The following is a 22,006-nucleotide window of genomic DNA, read 5'->3' on the forward strand; positions in this document are numbered from 1 at the left end:
CTATGGTAACAGCAACCTAAATACTTCATCCAGCACCTAAGGTTGCTTGCAGCTTCAAGCTTTGAAGGTGTGAAGTTATAAATATAGAATATGAGAAAATAAACACCATTATCAGAACACTAATAAAACTGATCACTAAATGGTACTACTGTCAATTAATTCTATGCCTACAGCAGTAATGTAGTTATTACATTACTTCAAATAAATGCAGCTAAATGTCAGGCCTATGTATTTAAAGCTTTACAGCTTTCATCACCTGTTCTGCGCAGGTTTAGTAGTTTTCCACTTTAAAAGTATAAGTGCTTGCACAGTCTTTATATAGTGATGCCATTATTGAGTCTTTTGCACGCTTACACATCACTAGGTGCTTGATGCATGGTAAGTAAGAATACCTTTAACACAAGCTAATTATTAACTTCATCTGCAAATTAATTAGTGTAGTAGAGTAAAAAGCATGTTAAATATACTGCCGAAGTATAAAGTAGCATATAATGGAAATACTCAAGAAGTATTTAGGAATAGGTCTTACATAAATTAACTTTGTTACATTCTATCAATGCTCCTTAGTTTTGAGAGCAACTGTGTTATGAAATACAGAAAATTTGGCTAGCTTGTTGTAGAAGGTTGTGTGGAAGGCTACTTAATTTAATCTTAAGTTAATACTAAAGGCAGATTCAGTTTACACCTGATTGGATATGAATAATGTACCAAATTAACATTTTTTTCCTGCAAATAAGAGCAACAGAGTCTTGAGAATGCTTCTCCTTCAAGTCACAAATTGCAAGAGAAATCTTTCAGAAAGAACATTTCCTTTTCAACTGTGCATCTAGTGCACTGTATTAGATGAATCAGTGGATAAATAGCCAAAGAGAAGGTAACAAACTATTACTTAAATCTTTTCCCTAGTAAACAAGATGAGAGAGAATATTTCAACAGTAAAGCAAATCAAGACAAAGGCCAACTGATCTTCTCTATCGTTGTGCCATCTACTCTCTCTTAATATTATTAACGTCAGTATTTTGCAATGGAGAAAGAGTACAGCAACCTGAGAGGGGGGCAACATGTTGTGAATTAGTCCAAAAATAGACATTGCTTTTTGAATTAGCTTTCTCTTTTATTTAATTGTAGAGTAATTTCATCACATTACAAGTTACAGAATTGCATAGTGACAGATCACAAGAGAGCTTTTACGTCATGGTTCTATGTTTGTGCTGTTGATGTTATTGTTATGGTTTTGTGTTGTGGTTTCCTGTTTTATTTTTTATACCATTCCTCTTGTTTGTGTTCAGTTCACTTCCTGGTCTTTCGGTTTTCCCACTTGTGTGATAGTTTGCACCTCCCCGATTGTTTTCACCTGTGTATCATTAATCACCTCACTTTTGTGTATTTAAGACTGTGTCTTCCCATTGTTTCATCTTCGAGAGTTTGTGGAGTGTCTATGCCTGACTTCAGTGTTTCCTTCCGGTGTTTCTGGATTTCTTCATGGATTATTGGATTTATAGCCTGTACCATTTGGATTTTGTTTGCTTTCTGTTTGAACTGCTTTCCTGTTTTGGACACTAGCCTTGCAATTCACTGTGTAAGCCTGTTAATTTTTGTTGTTTCCTCGATACACATTATAAACTGCATCTGCTCCGCCTATGTATTCTGCGACAAATCCCTGGTGTTCTGCTATATTTGAGCTTGTGTAGCTGAAGAATACATCCTTCAACAAATATATGAGTGAAAGAGAAGTTGAGACACATCTCAGAATCATCTAGGTGCTTGATTGTTTATCTACTAGATACTTTGTCCAAATTCAATGTAAAGTTAAATACAAATAAACATATGTTTACTCAGTGTTAATTATCTTGATTATTTCTTCCTGTATAATTGATTTGACCAAAAGGAGTAGCTGTTGTAAGCATATGAGGAGTAATACTTTTTCTATAGACTTAAGAGTTTTAAGATACTTTTGCATAGGACAGTTCCAGGTGGAAGAAGAGAGGATTGGAAGCAGGGTTTCAGGGCTCTTTGGAATTAAATGCTCAAGGTAAACTTGCTTCACTATTCCCTGAGCATCAAGTCAGCACTCACTGAGGTCAGTCCTCACTCAGTGTTGTTGTATATCTTCATCGTATCACATATCAGCGGTGAATGCATGTAATATAATGTGAGAGAGCATAATATTATATTATATATATTACCGTTATATAGAGTACACTACAGGACACAAGATTATTTAAATTCAATATATATTTTAACTACTGTTTACAACATTTGTTTATTTTGATAAACTATTTTACAAAATAAATGAGTTAAAAAATGTAATCCAAAAATGTTTTCAAACTAATATAATTAACATCTCTCACTTGCAGACAGATTCATTTTGATAATTTTTGGGCCCATTTTTCACTTCCTTAGTAGGCTCTTTGCAAGAATGTTCAATCTCCTGAATGTCCTCGACTTTGTTTGAGACATCCACAATTACTTTTCCAATCAGAAGTTGCTGTTGGTTTTGTCCACCAGATCCCAACGAATCTTCTTCTGACATGTATTCTGAATGTATTTCATCACATTTCTGAGACAGAAGTATGCTCTGTCTCTGGAGGGACACAGCCTCTGAGACATCCTTGGATACCTCATTCTGAGTCTGTCTTGTGCTGGAAGGAACAACTAGTGAACAACTGGCTTGTCTGTCAGAGCCCACAGAGCTGGTGGTGTTGGCAGCTCTGCGCTGCACGGTGGTGGTGGTCACATCAAACACGTTCAGCTTCTGTTGAGGATCATCAGTACGTACTTTCGGAGAATATTTGAATGAGTTTCCAGGGTAAGCCAAGGTGGAGCTTGCAACATTACCCGCAACCCCACCTTGAGGTTTACCCTTCATCATTCCCAGGACTTCATAGCGAAAGCTGGAGATATCCTGCTTAAGCTCCTATCAATTATTGAGAAGCAGAGATTAATCAACAGCAGACATTACACAGCAACAGAGAAATGAATTGGGTAATTGAGGCTCCAATGTTAAATAACTACATACTACCTTGAAATTCTCTTCTGTCAACCCTTCCTCTGTCTTGGCATCTCTGATCATTGCGGCCACATACCGTTTAACAAGGTTCCTTAAAACCTCCTAAAAACACATTATTTTTAAGGCAAAACTACAGATGATTTTTAAATAAAAATAAATAAAAACGTTATAGTATTTTATGGAAAATAAATTACTACCTGATATTCATGGTTTACTCTTACATTTTCGGCTGCACGTCTCTATAATTAAAGAAAAAAAAGCTCAATTAACAAAGTGAGACATGTAATTTCTGTTTTCAATGGTAGGCTGAGTTGTTCTTTCTTTACTTGCCCTTTCTCCATAAGAGATCTTAATTATGGGCACAGTGTACCTTTTAACTTGCCTAATTAACAGGTTATATAATTGACATTTAATTAGTTTTGAGCAGCCTACCAATACCAGACAGGCATTGAAAATCACAGATCAGAGCAAATCTTTGGAAAATCCTTACCCCCAAAGTTTCGAAGGTTTCCAGTCTTTGTATGCTTGGTCTCTTAAACAAATGCATCTTTATCCATCCAATTAGATAACAAACAGACTTTGGACTGGGTATTATATTGAATGGAGATGGCAAAGTTCCCCCTTCTTCAAAGTAGCTCATCCATAATTTTGTTCTTGCAAATTTCCACTCTATATCTGCATGGTCCTGAAAGTGAAAACAAACAGAAATTTATCAAAACCTTTTTCAAAGGACTGCAAGACAACTTAGTGTGGTAAAACTATAAAACAGGTAAGCTACACCACTCACAGCAATGTGCTGGTAAGAGTTGTTCATCATCGCAATTAGCATGTTCAGAAGCACTACTAGGGAGATGACATTGTACGTGCCAAACATGGTAGTGCCCACAAACTCAGTGAATTCATGTTTTGGTTCCACGTTGGTCACATAGAGCGAAATCAGGCCAAATACAGACCAAAATAATGACTGCAGTGTCTCGAACAGCCTGAAAAGCAAACAACGATACATCACATTGTGCGCTGCTGCAAAACAAACATATTAATCATTAACAATGCAGATATGTCAGGGACAAATTATTAAACTTGCGTTGAGAAGGCGTTGTTTTGCTGATTGCAGCGAATACCCGTGCAATTATTACCCATATCCGTTTCATAGTAAAAGTATAACTGGTTGAGGCCATTGGCAAAGGCTAATAACACTAGACAGTAGATGAAGAGGAACTTCAGGATGTCCAGGAGCATGCGGCCCAGTGAGATCTGTAAGGGTCCTAGATGGGAGTTGGCAGTGAAAAGGCATATGAGGCGCAAGGAGCTGAAGATGTTGGCAATGGCAAATAATGCCTCTGCCACCAAAGTCGGGTGCCACATTTCCCAGTTGCATCTTTGTTTTTTCCCACTGTACTGTAAAAATGAAAAGGAGAATGGAGTTCATTATTTTATCATTAGAAATCAATCTTGCAAAGTTTTGGGTTTTTCAACACACAAGTTGACTTTTATACTGAGAAATTAAAGAATATATAGTAATCTCATTTGGGTAAATTTTCCTCTTAAAAGTAAACTTTGATTTAGACTGCAGCAGAATTAAAAGGTGGTTAATATACCTGTTTTTTAATTGAGTAAACATGTTGCATATACTGTGTAAGCAAAAATTATTTTGAGGTTGTCTAATACCTTGCTCTGTAAGATGTACAATACCTTTGCATAAGCAACAATCTTCAGAGATATGGTTGCAAGATACAAGGAGTTCATAATGAAGTCCATTAAATTCCACCAGTCATCTATGTAGTCTTGCAAACCACTATCCCACATCTGTTTTATCTCAGTCCATATAAAGCCTTCAAGAGATGAACAAGACAACAAGAAAATCAACATTGTAACACAGTCATTCAAGTATAGCTCCACAGGAAATAAATTATGTGACAAACAACCAGTGTGCAGATAGTACATGTACAGATCTACAACAGTGATAACATGAGAATTAACAGCTGTCTGTTAGTGTGTGTATGTTCGTTCTTACCAAGCACCCAGGGCAGGATAATCCATTCCACAGTGGTGGGTGGTGGGCCCTGAAGGTCCCGGTTTGCAGAGGCTATATGCTGCGAGGCCAAGAAGAGCATGAAGAGGAAGGTCAGGTAAGAAGCAGTGTGACAGATGAACTTGATGAAGGGCTTACGGATGAATAAGCCATATCTGCTCTTTGGAGAGATCAGGTAGAAGATAGATAACAGTGGGAAGAGGAGGCCGATGAAGATACACGTGATTAACTTTCCTGCCCAGTGACGCCTCCTCCAGCCTGGGAACTCATCATACCACCGAGACGCCAGCAGTTGCTGACAGTTGGGCTGAGCAACAAACTGAACAAAAGAGAGAGACAAAGAAAGACATGTTAATGTTAATGTTATTATCTTGGCTAGAATTATCTCCTCTATAAAGCTGAAATAAATGATGAAAAACCTCAATAGTAAGTACATATGAGGTGCCCCTAGGGACATTATTCAGAATTACCATGCATATACATGTACTTTTCCTCTCACATACACATATGAAACCAAACTCATTCACATACTATACTGAAAAGCTCACACACGCAACTGAAAAGCTCACACACATACAAGTGAAATGCTCTCACACACACAACTGAAGCGCTCTCACACACACAACTGAAACAATCACACACACACAACTGAAACTCTCACGTACATACAAGTGAAATGCTTTTACATACACTACTGAAACGCTCTCACACACACGACTGAAACGCTCACACACACACACACAACTGAAAAGCTCTCACACACACAACTGAAACGCTCACACAAATACAAGTGAAATGCTTTTTCATACACTACTGAAACACTCTCACACACACAACTGAAACGCTCACACACAACTGAAAAGCTCTCACACACACAACTGAAACGCTCTCACACACACAACTGAAACGCTCACACAAATACAAGTGAAATGCTTTTTCATACACTACTGAAACACTCTCACACACACAACTGAAACGCTCACACACAACTGAAACAATCACACACACACAACTGAAACTCTCACGTACATACAAGTGAAATGCTTTTACATACACTACTGAAACGCTCTCACACACACGACTGAAACGCTCACACACACACACACACAACTGAAAAGCTCTCACACACACAACTGAAACGCTCACACAAATACAAGTGAAATGCTTTTTCATACACTACTGAAACACTCTCACACACACAACTGAAACGCTCACACACAACTGAAAAGCTCTCACACACACAACTGAAAAGCTCACACAGATACAAGTGAAATGCTTTTACATACACAACTGAAACGTCCCCCCCCACACACAAATGAAAACCTTACACACATACAAGTGAAATTCTATGGTTGGTCCCAGCCAATGATCCCAGCTTGCATTTCAGGTAAGTTAACATTAAAGCTATACACCAAAACTTTAAATAATGACTTATATATTATTGACATTATACATAAGATTTAAAATGCCTTAATGATTTTAAGTATTTACTGTAATTGTTGTTTGAAACACAACAATTGTCTAAACGTGAATCAGCTTTAAACTAAGTTCTAACTGTTAACTGTCTAACAAACTATTTGAAGCAAATCAATTAAACCTGAATTCATATTTTCAGATGAGTCAATAATTTGGATGTCACTTGATTATAGTGTTTCTTTTAATAAGTCAATGGTAAGCTAATGTTAAGTTAAATATGGTAAAATAAGCTATTTTGCTTGCTTAATGGTAGCCATAGTTATTATTTCCACTTTTTGGCCTATTAAGGCATTAAAAGGCCTTCTCTACTTCTTTTCCCACTCCCTGCTAGGAAGAGCAGCAATGGATCTCCTCATCGTCCACTGTAGTTTTAAACATCTGTGTTTTATGTCCATTAAAAAAATGGTTTATGGTTCCCATTGCAATAAATTCTAAATATATTTATACTTTAGACTTATTTTGTCTTTACTACTGACTGAAAATGTTCATTTTACATTCTGATTGTCAAATGAAAGTACCAGCTCATCATGCAACACAGATAAAACATTGAATATTAAAGCTTAACTCTTTCACTAAGGGAGAGCAGTCTAGTATAAGTTGAAAAGTGAAAATACTGCTTCGTCTTCTGACCTTGGTCAGAAAAGGTCAGAAGATGAAATAGTTATGCAGTTTTTTTAACATTGTACCTTATACTTGAAGATAACATAGGAGCCTTACACTCAGCAACTAGAGCCAGAGAAGGTTTTGAAGAGTGCCTTGTTTGCTGCTCTCATGTACAGTAAGTCTAGTTTAAAGACAAGAGAATGAGCACAAATCCAAACAAAACTAGGTACAGTGCTTAAACAAAGAATGACCTGCTGACTGAGAAATTATGAACCCCACTAGATGTATCATTAATTGCAATGTTGCAAACTCTGAGGTATTCTCAGGCAAGTAGCCCACACAGAGCAAAAAAAACAATCAGCTGAATCGAATGCACTTGTGGCAAATATGTGCTTTCTATCAGTTAATGTTTTTCACCCTTTTGCCTCACTACACACTATACAGTAAGCCAATAAACATGTGATATCCACAAGACCTACTCAAGGGTCACAATAAATGACACCATCTATAGAGCTTCAAAACTATTCAGTGTACAAATAATTCTTTTTTTAATGCAACTTCTTAGTGAATGTCACATTTGTCTCTTAAAGAATTTCTCCTTCTCCTCTAGCTCTGCCAGGAGTCTGTCTGGTCAGAGTGCGCCTCCCTATGGCGCTTCCCAGCGCTGATGTGCTGGCATTTGATAACTAGCAGTGGGCTAAAGCCGACCCATCTGATTAGTATGAAATTGAGCATATACTTTGGAAGAAATCAAACTATGCGCCGATGCTTGTCAGAAGCAATAAACATAATGCCGTTGTACAGTTGTTTGCATGTATTGTGAGATGTGTGCTTTTATTTAAACAACTTCCTGTTCAACTGAAATAACTTCCTGTTTAACTGAAATGCCTTCCTGATCAACTGAAATGCCTTCCTGATCAACTGAAATGCCTTCCTGTTCAACTGAAATCCTCTCATACAACGTACTGAAATGCTTTTATACAACATACATTTTACTTGTTTCAGTGTGTGAGAGCGTTTAAGTTGTATGTGTGTGAGCTTTTCAGTATAGTATGTGAATGAGTTTGGTTTCATATGTGTATGTGAGAGGAAAAGTACATGTATATGCATGGTAATTCTAAATAATGTCCCTAGGGGCACCTCATAAGTACATGTTTTTAATTTAAATAAGCATGGTTTATAAAATACATGTAAAAATTTTGTTCTGTTTATTTACAATGTCTTACACCACCACAGCCAGGATAAACATTTGTTTATTATTATGCTGTGGTTTCTAGTCCACACGTATGGTAAGTAGGAGAAGATATTAAATTTAATATTTTAACAAGATATAATAATGTTATTATTATATCACTTATATTATCACTTATTATTGTAGCCCCATGTTAGTTTTATGGAGTCGAAACTGCCATTATACCGGTGGCATAAAAACTCAGGTCTCATTGTTAGTGGTCCTACGCATAACAAGCTTGTCTGCCAACAAATTTTGCATAACCGAACATGTAGAACCTTACTGAAGTCTAGTAAACGATCCTTCAGGAAGCTTTAATAACCTCTCTAACTGAAGACAATGAACAAACACATGTAAATAGATTTTCCCTTGCTAATCAGAACTGCAATCCAGGTAGGCAACACATCTTAACATAGCATTTGCTTAAAATATACTGGTAATTTTTACAGAGAATACCAGCAAACATACTTGGAACACAACATCGCTCCCTTACACAGATGTTACACAGATTGAATTCCCTGCTGTTTTAAACTCTTCCGGGTATGATGTTAAAATGACATATACTGACTAGCTGGTAACCCTTTTATGATCAAGAACAGTGTCATATGGGTTTCCTCTGAACACATCATTGCAGCATTATTGTTCGGACACCACAACAGCAAGGGCAACATTTAGGAATGGAAAAAACATGCTTTAACATTCTTCACCCCATTCGACAGAAAGAGAGAGAGAGAAGCACTACTTATCTAACATTTAATCGCAAGAGTCTTTAAAACACTACATGCGACTCAAATGATACACGATTAATAAGAGAATTTTATCTTGTATCTGCTGAAACAGTCAGTTCTTTTAAATTAAGACTGAAGACTTTTCTTTTTACCATTGCTTTTAATTAAATATTTAACATTTTTCTTTTTATTGATAACTTACACTGCACTGTAACTTTTACTGTCCTGTTTTCTTTTTCTCTGTTTTTAGCTTTTTATCATTGCTTTATTCCATTTAACTCTTTTAACTCTGATTGTAACACTGTAACTTTTATTATATTTTATGTTGCTTTTATGTTTTGTGTAAAGCATTTTGAATTACCTTGTTGTTAAAATGTGCTATACAAATAAACTTGCCGTGCCTTGCCTTGCCTTGTAAGCATGCAAGACAAAAGTTTCAAGTGGGCAAAGCTTTCAGGAGTGTTCTCTGATCCTCTGATTGTCAATTGTTTTCCATACACATTTTCTCTGCCCTCTGAGATTTGATATAAACATCTGCTGGACATCTGCGGATGGTGATGGAAGTTAATTTCAACTTAACCAAGTTAAGGCCAAACGGGATCCCCATTATGTTACTATATAGCATTAAATTATGGGTGATGAGGTCATCTATCAATGAAGAATCTAACATATAAAATGTTTCCTATCTGTCCTTGTAAGATGTTGACTTGCTATTACATGCCTGGAGGCAAATGGTGGCATCTGGCAGGACCAGATTTGGTCTGAGGACACTTTTGGAAGGTGAAAATCATTTCATCCACATGTCACACCACTCTCCAGTTCAAAAACAAGTATTAATTCTGTCCTAAGGCACATTCATAGTGATGACATACTGGAGAGTGCTTAATAATTACCCTAATAAATAACATCGACTCAGTTTATTTGAATATATGATCTAAATAAGTTCCACATAAAATATTTTCTGCCATTTTTGGTAATTAACATTAGCAACTGTCAGTTTATGTATTATGTATTGCACTTCCATAATTAAATTTTAAAATAACATGCTATAATTTTGCAATAACAGCATGAATTATACTGCAATTATGAATATGAATTTGGGGGGTTAAAGATGTGAGCTTAACTTAGCTTGTAATTCCACTTTTAAGTTTCACAATAATGAAACGTAATAATTAACAACCTAATGATTTGAAAATAATAATAAAAGTAACTACTCTTTTGATAAGTGATAAGACTTTTTTGTGTTTCATCTGTAACACAAAACATAATGTATACAGTTTCATCAATATTTTACCATTACAGGTCCAATAAAAAATTTGCATCCAACGATCATCGAGTGCCAAATGGAGGAATGACTGCAGAAGGCAGCAGAAGAACAGAGGAACATCTTTATTGAATACATTAAAGAAAAATGTTGCCACTAAGAATGAGGACATCCAGTAAGTGCTGGTGGTCAAGCAGTCCATACATAGTACCTTTTCTTTGGAGAATTCCAAAATGGCTAACCAAAGAGCCCAGCTTAAGGATGCAGGTGTGTTATTTGTTGGGTCAAAACCTCCAGTAATTTCTGATAAGTCCAAGTCAAGTCTGAAGGCTGTCACAACAAAGTCAAAAAAGGTTTTAACATTTTCCTTTCATAGTTTTCTAACAAACCCCTATTGTGTTTCAATAATGCATTTGTAAAATAAAAGGGCTCTAAAATGTGTGCTACAAAAACGAACAACAGGCATTCTTACTTTAACACTAAATATAAAATACAAAATTTGTATCATTAGCTCTAATAGAAGGGGATCAGAATAAAAATAATGTGGTCCTGGCTTGTAGAACAATAAAAAAGTGACTTGTAACTAATACGTTCTTGTGCACAACTTCAGGACACATCATAGATGTAATCGCGATGACAATGACTAAAATTATTATTACCAGCACATTAATTATTAATTATTAAAGTTGTCAAATTTTACTTTAGCAAATCCACTGTCTCCAACTGATTACACTGTATTTGGGTCATGAATAACACATTAATTGTTGTAATTCATAAGTCAAATACAAAACGCTCGACATTAATAATTATGTAGCATTAAATGAAAAACAACTATGATAACCAAAATGCATGAACTAAATACAGGCACATAAATAATAGCTAAAATTAGATGCACAGCTGCAGTGAGGCAAGTATTACCATTCCTCAAAACATGAGCACAAATGGGGAAAAACAATTACGCTCTTTGTTTTATCAAGTTTGTTGAATTTTCGTGATTCAGCCTCACTCTTGGTTAAATAGGCCAAATACTTAAATACAGTAGCACAGCTATACATGCCTACCTGAACTTGTCATATTTATTAATGCCCCATGAATTTATTGGTTTAAAAAGAATCCAATTTCAGTTACGAAAGCTCGAGTCTTAAGGTATTTAGGTCTCAAGACAGTCAAATCTCACTGTTGATAAGTGAGAGGAGAAATAATATCAAACTTAGGAGCAGTAAAGCAAGACTGGTTGACAAGTCATCATTTTTCTTTTACATACACACACACCACATACTGAGCCATACACCAGTCATTGCCATTACCCCTTAGACCACAGCCATTCCACCATTCCTCCTCATCGATCTGCCGGCCTCCTGCCATCACCAGCCACGTTTCTCCCCAAATCGCCAGCCTCACCTTTGTTTGTCGTTAGACCACTTTAATTTTAACATCCACCAGCGAGGAGGTGGTGTTGATTTTTAAAAAAGTTTTTCCTTTTTGTAATGCAGTCTGCTGTCTTAAACTAAAATAAAAGACATCCACTGAAACTCAGTCTGTAATTTATATTGTTGTCTGGTAAGCAGGAAAGAACAAAACAAATGGTAACATTTGTGACAAGACAATACTAGTCAATTCCTACTGGAATATAAATCTAGTTACAGTGAAAGAAAAGACTATAGGAAACAAGGGAGTGGCAACTGGGCCATTTAGAGGAATGGGGAAATACATTACACTCTTAGTATTTTTGTAAAAACAGGGTACAACAAAGTTTTAAATGTGCTGAATTGAGAAAAAGGTTTATACATTTATAAATATAATACACTATAAACTTCAAAAGTAATACTTAAATTGTTGCTTACTCTTACTATGTAATCACAATGTGTACATTTTCAATATAGTTCTATTTCACAATAAATGCAAAAAGGCTGCCATTGGATTCAGGAGATAAATATTTCAAAGAAGATGTTAAAAGACAGTAAAATGTTCCCTCCCTAATTAAAATATTATGAGTTTGAATTTCAAGGAAATGGCCATCATTATCCCCAATTATCCAGTTGTCATGGGACTGTCTGAGAGGGCTACTGTAATGCATTGCTAAGAGCCAGCCTGGCAATTACATCGTGTTCTAAACTCCCCAAGGAGATCTCCACCCATCTCAGGCCATTTAAAGCCCATCTTGGCACTGCTTTTGTTACACTGTGCATGTTTGATTAAAAAAATAATGATTAATCCTTATTGTACTTGTTCCTGACACTTAAATGTCAATATACTCTACAACTGTGTCAGTTCTCAGTATGTCTGTATGTATATCAGTGTTAACAAGACTTCCAGTACTCTTCTTTACATCTTTTTCACTGTGTTGTACTACTGTAGGTCATAGCAGTCATATGACAAGGACGATATTATAACAAATAAAGAGCTTACCTCTTTCTGGCAATATTTGATAGCCAGCTTCAGTCGGGCCAGATCATTACCATTCTCATCTAGCAGAGGGTTGATGTCATCACGGTAGTTGAGGATTATTTCCAACTCTTTAGAGCTTCGGGTCTGGTCCAAGAGGTCCTTTGCAAATTGTTGACACGTATAAGACAGCACCTCATACTCTGACTTGAACTCGTTCTCCACTGTGCTGAGCTCCTTCAGCTCCCAACTAAGTTGAAAAGCAGTGAGGAAAGGATCCTCGCTGGAGAGAGCAATGAGTGATGGGCTAGCAAGGGCCTTGTAGATATTAAGACGAGAGCGTGAGTGACGAAGGCCATCCACATCTGAACTGGACACACACTCCATGCAGTTGCAGCGCACAGCATGGGGCTGAGGTATGGAAACACCTCGCTGCACAAGTAGTTTGATGATCTCATAGTTGTTGGTGTGGGCTGCAAGGATGATTGGAGTGATGTCTGGGGTGAAGTCTGAAAACTGTTTGTCCAGCAGAATTGGTGGAACCTTTTCAGGAAGTCCAGAAAGGAACACAGAGATGAACAGAAGTGAACATTGACAGTACACCAGCATAGTTAGTTCATAGTTAGATAGATAGTTCATAAAAGAATATTGCGTTTTTAACCCCAGAGGAACTGCAACATCTGGTCTGAACGGGTCTAATTTCATCTGTCTTGGGTCTCCAACCACAAGCCATTAGCACACAGCTAATGGCTTGTGGTTCAGCTGGCCTCAAAGTATATTCCTGGTTGGAATCAACTACACCCTTTGTTCTTTTTCCTTTTACCCAGCAGCATTAAAAAACAAATTTACAAAGATGTTAAGAAAAACTCTTTAGATATAAATTCCTAATTTCCTAACATAAACGCAGCCATGCTTGAAACTCAGAGACAGAGAAATACCTTTAATTATTTAGTGTTTTTATCTCGATCAGATTTATAATAAAATGACATTTTATTCAATCTGACATAACATTGACCTAAATGGTTATTTTGTCCCTTCTCTATAGCTTGGGCTGGTATTAATGAAAGGTGTTGTTACCAGAATCCCAAAATCTATATTCTAAACTGCATATGCTCTTCGGGGTTGTGGAGTGCTAAAGTCTAGAAGAGCAGGGTGGAGCCTTGACAGGTCACCATTGTATCCCAGGGATGCTGTCAGAATCATATGAACCATTATGACCAGCTGATAGCGGACATAATTTTAAAACACTGCTGGAAGTAAATAATGAATACAAATTAATATACTCAAAACCTAATCTAACATTAACTGATATTGATGATTTTGTAAATCTGCAACAAAGTGTAACTGACTCTTTTTTCCTATACAGGCATGTGCAAATGTTTATTTGCAATTCACACAGACTGAGTAGTATGTAATCAAAAAAAATCACATAAGGGATCACCACTTAAGACAAACTTGAATTAGGATCTGACCGTGAGGGATCATGACACTTTACACTTATGATCAGCAATGTCATTGAGGCATAATTTGGGTGGTGATGGAACAGTGGATAAGACACACACACCCCATGGTGTGAGTGACCCAGATTTGATTTCCTGAGCAAGGCATTTAACCCCTAGGTGCTCCAGAGGCATGTGACCTAATTGTGTGGGGCAGGCTGGTTCATATTCTGTTGCAGAAGCAAAGAAAAAGTTTTGTGAATGCCAAGAACACATAAAATTAAACAAACTGAAAAGAAGCTAGAAAGGTTAGCAATAAACCATAACATTAAAAATCTATAAAAAAAATAATGAGGGAATGTAAATTGTATATGGAGAGTTAACATGAATCTACCTGTTTTTCCCCACGTGGCTTCTTGTGGTTGAGCAGCAGCTCCACAGCTCCCACCACTTCTTTGCGGATGGCATGTAGCAGGGCATCACCCACATATACATTATAACTGAGCAGCAACTCAATTATCTCCAAGTTCTCATTTTCAATGGCAATGAGCAGGGCTGTGCGTCCCAGGGGGTCAATGCAGTTGATGTTGATCCTGAAGTAGATCTCAGCTTCCTCCAGGGCTTGCTTCACACTGCCATAGTCCCCCCTCTCAACCGCCCCCAGGTAGGCCCTCTCCAGAGCAGAAAGCTCAGACTCGGCCCGCACGATCCGCAAAGGGATGCGGTCCCTGTATGAGGAGTTGTCAGTTTTCTTGTAATACAGCTGTGACATTGCTGCTACAGCATCTCAGTCTCAACTGAGAATGAACGAGAAATAACAAGACAGGGGTAAAATATGAGATTAAGTTTCAGTGCTAGTTGACTTCTCAGACACAGTGGGTACAACTGTCAAAATGTACTTTAAGACAATCAATTGAAAAATGTTGAATTGCAAATGGCAAGTAATACATTTCACTTCAGAATTATTAATGTTTTTTGGGCATATTTTACCAAAAATATGTAGTATATACGTTTTTCATTCAAACTTATGTTAAAAATACTAATCTAAAAACACACTTATTGTGGATATCCACAACAGTTGACACAAACATAATCTGAAACAGATTTAAATGTAGGCTATTTTTCGTAAGAAAGAAATAAATTACAACAATTCACGACAGGTGACTAAAACAGACAATTTTCGGGTTACAAACGTAGTTAATCACATTGGATAAAATCGACGCCCAAATAAAATACGCGCAAAAAGAAACAACTTTAGAAACTTTACCTTCCTCCTGTTGTGATTTACTCATGAACCACTCGACGGAGAACCAGAGGCTGCGGCTGTCAGAAAGGAAACTTGCGTGATCGAATCCTCATCTTATCGCTACAGTCTCCACTGGAGACACTGTCATGCAATCCACTACCCAGCCCTTTGCTGTGTTTGCAAAATACACGCGTCAGATCAGGTGGGAACAAGAGGTGGCATCCTCTCGCAACTGTGCACAAAGTGCGCGTTCAAGACTCATCAGCACAAAACTCATCTTCAGTCATCACCGCCCCTTTACCCTTGGGTTTGCTGTATTACAGTTTAACAAGTGTTGGAGTAGGAAGAGTTTCCAATGAAGAAAACCACTTAGCCACTTTTTATATTCACGCTGTCAGGGCAGTAATGTTATAGGGTTCTTTCCAAAAGCAGTGTGGTGTTTTGTTAATAAAATATGCCTTTAAAGAAATTCTTGTTATCATTGTTAATTTGTTTTCTTGTCAGATTAGGCTAATTATAGTAAAATGTATTGATCGTGATCATGATGAAGTTCAAATGTATGTATTTATTCATGTGATTCAAATCCTGAAGCCACTGATCAACATTTCAAGTTGTCATTACATATCTTGTTTTGATTTCCAGAAACCATTATCTTTTATTTTTACTTTCTTATTATTAACTAAGGTTTTTGTATTTCTACATCAATTTTTCACACATGGGTAAAAAATGACCGGTATCTTTTCAATATGGAATTTGAGAGCACCTTTGATATTTGTAAATGTTTGCAATTAGGAACAAATTTACTGCAGACCACTATTCACCTGCCACACAACTGAATACGGCTGCTTTTGCACATATGATGCATGTAAGTCTATTTAACAATAGTTTTACCTAAGAAAATATTAAATATCCTGTGAAAGATAACTGTACATAATATTTAAACATTAGGTTGACATTGATATCCATTACTAGTGAGAAAGAGTTTGTGCTTTTGATTTTGATTTTCTTCAGCCAGCGTGTTAATATGGCTGGTCCCAGTAATTACCGATTTACAGCTAAAATGGTCATTGAGATGATGCATGAAGAACAGGATAAGTAAGATGAGGAGGCAATTCTTGGTCCTGATTTTGAGTCTGAAAACTATGTTTCTATCTGGTGTTGTTTCATGCTCAGTCTCTGTCTGCCTGTCAAGTGTTAGGCTGTTTCCCACCCTGCTCCCACCCTGCTCGTTAGTATCTGGTATATGTGTGTTTGGTGTTTCTGTTCATTCCGCGTCCAGTCATTGTCATATGATGAGTGTTCTGCCTGTTGCTGTACTACCAGTTCTGTACTTGGATTTTGCCAGTTTCCACTACCTGTGAGTTTTGTTCATGCCTGGTGTGTTGGATTAAAATCCCCTGAACTGTATGTCTGCTCTCCAGTGTTGTGCATTTGGGCTCCCTCCTGCTTTGCATTCACCTAGCCGTGACATGGAATACAACTGTAACTATAATTGATTGACATTTGATGAAAAAAACTAATATACAACGGTTATTACACAATTTTTCAAAAATATACCAGGCGAATGTCCATGTTTTGGCAATATTTACTGTTTATATGTTTACTTTTATTGGGAGTTTTTTTCAAAACACCATTTCAGTGAAAAAAACAGTGAATATTGATCAACATTCCCATGACCAAAAGCACTCCTATGCTTTACAGGCCCACAAATTGAGAACAGAACATCCTACCTCCTTCGTATTGAGCAGAAGAATTGTTTGATATACTGGATGTCTGTGTAGCTAGTAGACGACGATAAAGACCATCTGTTCCAAAGCAACACTTCTTCTCTCCTTCATTTTGAGAGAGAAAGGAAACCTAACAGCTCGGGTATTTCGTGATACCAAGATGGCGGCCCGGGAGCTATTTTTTAGACACAAACAACAGCTCTTTTTGGACTGAAAACTGCGAAAACGTCAAAAGTAAGTTAGCGGTTATAACTGTATGTATTTTGGTGTGTGTATTCTTATTATTATCCGACTAATAACTGTGAGTTTAGTGATTTGAGTGATATGAGTTACACAGCTGATCAAAGCTGGAACTGGGAAAGCGGGACATATGAAGGAGAGAGAAATGGAGTCAGAAGAGATCGTGGAGAGCGAAGCAGGAAAGGAAAAGGACACAAAAGGATTTGTGAATCGGAAAAGGAAGAAGGATAGTGTTTCAAGTGATGGCAGCCAGGCGAGAAGAACTGATGAGATGTATTGAGTTGGTAGCGGTGACAAGAATGGATGGGATCTTCAAGAACCGGTTATCATTGACTGTGTCTCAAGGCGGTAGCGAGATCAAGCTTTGAGGATTCAAATGTATGAAGATTATAGCAGCAGAAATGCTTCCCACTCGGGTCAGAAATCAAAAAGAAAGGAGTAATAAGGGGTGTACTGCAGTCAGTGGAAGATGAGGAATTTCGGGGTATTGAAGGTGTTTGTGAGGCGAGAAGACTTACAAGATTCCGTCAAGGAGAAAGGGAACAAAGTAACTCTGTGTGTTTGACTTTTGAGGGAGATTTGCCATACAGAATATATTAACATTATATATTTTACAGGGTGAGGGTTTATGAAAGAGCTCCATTAAGGTTCTTCTGTTGCCAGGAATATGGACATGTGGCTTCAGTATGTAGAGGAGTCAGATGTGGGAGATGTGACATGTCCATATTCTTCTGTTGCCAGGAATATGGACATGTGGCTGCAGTATGTAGAGGAGTCAGATGTGGGAGATGTGAGAAGAACAACTGTGAAAGAAAGGAGTGTGAAGAGGAGCAGGAACAAGTAAAGTGCATTCACTGTGCGGGAAATCACCATGCAGGGTCAGCACAATGTTCGGAAAAAATAAAACAAATAAAAGTGAGTAAAATCAGAGCAGAAGAGGGTGGCATTTATTTATTCTGGCATTTATTGCTATGGTGGTTATTAAGAGCAAGTCAGAAAGGATTAAGATGGTGTTGGATGCGGCAAGGAGATTCTTGGGCATTGTAGACATATCAGGAGAAGAAATGGTCAATATGCTGAGGGAAGTATTTCCACCATATCAGACAATTGAGTCTGAGTCATAGAACGGACAATGCATTGAATGGGATTACTTCTGGTGGTCACTGTAAATGTATTGCATGGGGAAACTATTTCATCTAGTAGGTGGTGATAATGCAACATTTTGGATGCCAACCGCCATAAAACCACAGAAGAAGAAGAAGAAGAAGAAGAAGAAGAAGAGCTGAAGCTGAGCTTTCTTTAGAGTGGTCGGACTGCAGTGTAGGATGAGATGAGAGATCTGGATGGCAATAACTGTAGTCATGTACAATGCTTACAGAGTGATTTATGTTGTAACATAAGTTCATTTACAGGGTGTCCGCGGGGTCTTAAAAAGTCTTAAAAGGTAATTTTGCCAAAATTAAGGCTATTAAAAAGTATTCAAAAGTTTTAATCGCCATTTAACAAAGATAATTTTGTCAATGTGAAAATCCTGTTTGTCCAAAGTGTTTGTTTGCTAAAAGTGTAGGTGAACGTATTTATTTATAATGCATAGCCAAAAATACCAGACAGGCAGTGCGTAGCGACTGTGTGAATCATTTCTGTAACGTTAGACACAGGGATCTACTGTGCACATATTTCATTCTTAAATGCCCCCCAAAAAATAGATCCGTGCTGAACCGGAAAATGATTTACGAGTACAGCCGACCGTATTCTCACACCCCGCCGGACCCTCAATGCTAATCGTCCAAAACATAGTCGGAGTGGCGATCAGGGGTAATGGGATTAACCCAGTTGGCCAGCTGGCCACTTGAACAGCCCTATTCCTCAAAAACAAGAGTGAGATGCGCTGCCAGCAGCTGTATTGGCAAGACAGAAGAAAACAGGGAACATTCAAGGAGTGTGTGGGTTTGGCTAAAGTTAGCTGGTTATTTAGCTAAATCGGTGCCTTTTATTGAAACACATTCAACTTTTCATAAAGCCGATGCTCTTGTCAATGTCACTGTTTGTGAACAGATCAATCACAGCCTGGATGGAGCGGGATTTAAAAATAAAGTTTGATGTGCTGCAACAAACTTTATAAATGTTGAACTCATTGTTCTGCATAAATCGTTGTGATTATTGACAAAAACAAGGTTGGAGACTATCATGTAGCCTAGAGCATTTTTCTTGCACAAAGTTAATGAATAAAAAACAACCCCAAACTAAAACAGCTGTAACTCGAATAATATTATATTAGTGGTAAGTTATATACTATTATATGAAATTATATTGAATATAGCAACATAATAAATATATTAATATCAAACTTAGTTTACTATTAAATTAACAATATACTTTTATATACAATATACTACTTCATTTTCATCACTCAGTTTATTTTCTTCATCTTTGTTCCCTCCTGGCCAATTTGAATTTTGTTGTATTGATCAAGTGGTCGATGAAAGTTATCACACATATCATTGCAGGCAAGCTCACATTATCTAGTTTAAACAAACTAAAACACCAAATTACACTGTGTTTCACATGATCTGCTGTAATGTTGCATACATAAACGACATAGCCTATGTAGGACGGTGGCTTTTCGCAGGAAATCTGACCAGTCCTTCATATAGAAAACAGTTGGCCCATACAGGCTGTTATAGGCAACTGAGAAAGTTGGTGAATGCCTAAATTTTTTGGTGGCGTTACAACATGATGATATATAGGCAATATATTTCAATTACTTTTAAAAACGCAAAAATGTCCCTTTTAAAGTTGTGTGGCTGATTTAATCGGTTACAGCTCAAAGTGGCGCGGCAGTCTTAAAATATGTTGAAAAAGTCTTGAAAAAGGTCTTAAAAAGGTATTGAATTTTACTTCCGGATTCCTGTATATACCCTGATTTAGATGCTTGGTGTTTGATGGGTGTTCAGTAAAGAAAATCAGTTGAATGCAAAGTCTAATAAAGTGACATATTTGTCTAAGAACTATGACACTGTCTACAGATAAGACTAACCTTAGAGTAGACTGAAGTCTGGAGAGGATGCAGTAACAATGCAGGCTAGTATTACTGCTGTAGTAGGCTCCAGATAAGTATACGATAAGAGAACTTATACAGTGTTGTTGGAAATGACGATGAAGACATAAACATGATTATAGATCAAATACTGAGAGTATAAAAAAACACACAGAGGCCCTGTTGACCACCATTAGAACAAATCACATGATTTACTGATACTGAAACATGCATGAGAAAATTTGCCCCCTAATAGTCGACAAAGCTGTTAGCCAATGAGAAGCTTCTTAGTTGAGTTTTCATTGGTCAGTTAGTCACAGAAAAACAAAACAAAAAACAAACTCCATTCTGGAGCTGCGCTATGTTGTTAGGGCCAGGACAAAAGTATCAGGGGATTGTTGCAACTCAGACCTTTTCCTTGTAACACGGAAATCACTTACTGGCGCGCATTAGGCTCTGCCATTGCTTAGTTAGCTCAGTTAGTTGTCCTGTTAGTGGACTCTCTCTGGACAAACCGTCTTCTGATATCCCAAAAATACATACATTTAAATAATCACATTAATATCATAAAGGTGTAAAGACCAGTCGACTAATGGCTTGAGCTAACAAGTACTAGTCGACTAGGAAAATCTTTAGTCAGGGGCAGCCCTAAAAGGTTCACATTTAGTAAATGTTCACAAGAGTCTGAGTTACCAAACTAGCAATGAAAACACTGAGCTTGGAAGACGTGATATAACTTTATTCCCAATATATTTCTCCACTGAGCTCTCAAAAAGTAATTACTGCAGTAGGGAAAACAGGCATGTAAGATGTTTACAGTTTTTCTCAATTGCTTTGACACATTTCTTGAAATTATGCCTCTTTCTCGAAACTCTAAACACAAATCCACAACTTCTCACCCAATTCCCCAAACATCCTATTTTCAGGTCAAAAGTGCCATACAGTACAACAAATTATTCTGCCCCAGTGTCCTGTCTTTGGTCTGGACCAGGCCAGAGATTCTTGTTCTCCACCTCTTTCTCCACCTCCTCCTCCTCCCTCAACCTCCTCCACCTTCTTCTCCACCTCCTTTCCTCCCTCCTCCTCCTCCCTACTCCTCTGCCCTACTCCTGCTCTGCCTCCTCCTACTCATCATCTTCCTCCTATCCCATCTCCTCCTCCAACTCCTACTGTTCCTCTTCCTTCACCTCTTACTCCTCTCCATGGTGCTCTTCCTCTTCCTCCTCATCTTCCTCCTTCTCCTCTCTGGTGTCCTCTACCTCTTCCTTTAGATTTCTCTGAATCCATTTTTCCAAAACTGAATGAACTGACTCTGCCCCTTTTATCTATCTATTGAAGGTTCTGATTGGTGTGTTATCAATTTTGACTGTTTGTGTTTCCACCTGGGTAGATGTGTGCTAATTGAGCTCAACCTATGCTAACTGAGTGGACATATTGAATGTTAGTGCTTTCTCATTGACCGCATGTAGGCAATGAGAAATGAAAGCATTTGTGTGCAGAGTTTAGTAGTAGTAGTAAGGAGGAGTAGGGAGAGGAGGAAGATGAGCAGGAGTAAAGAGGAGGAGTAGGGAGAGGTGGAAAACAAGAA

The 22,006-nt window shown here is 37.5% G+C and overlaps 1 protein-coding gene across 1 annotated transcript; it reads right to left on the reverse strand.

Moving 5' to 3' along the window:
* Window positions 1-2,347: 2,347 nt before the first annotated feature.
* LOC123985357 (short transient receptor potential channel 4-like) lies at window positions 2,348-14,943 on the reverse strand. The gene is made up of 10 exons (XM_046072836.1): window positions 14,563-14,943; window positions 12,754-13,272; window positions 5,025-5,361; window positions 4,703-4,842; window positions 4,095-4,408; window positions 3,798-3,993; window positions 3,501-3,695; window positions 3,208-3,249; window positions 3,023-3,112; window positions 2,348-2,917 (listed from the first exon to the last, which is right to left on the reverse strand). Exons 1-10 carry the CDS (start codon window positions 14,938-14,940, stop codon window positions 2,348-2,350), a joined length of 2,781 nt encoding a protein of 926 aa, XP_045928792.1. The 5' UTR covers window positions 14,941-14,943.
* Between the last annotated feature and the right edge of the window lie 7,063 nt (window positions 14,944-22,006).

The sequence above is a fragment of the Micropterus dolomieu genome, linkage group LG17 (genome assembly GCF_021292245.1).
Source record: "Micropterus dolomieu isolate WLL.071019.BEF.003 ecotype Adirondacks linkage group LG17, ASM2129224v1, whole genome shotgun sequence".
Taxonomy (NCBI): domain Eukaryota; kingdom Metazoa; phylum Chordata; class Actinopteri; order Centrarchiformes; family Centrarchidae; genus Micropterus; species Micropterus dolomieu.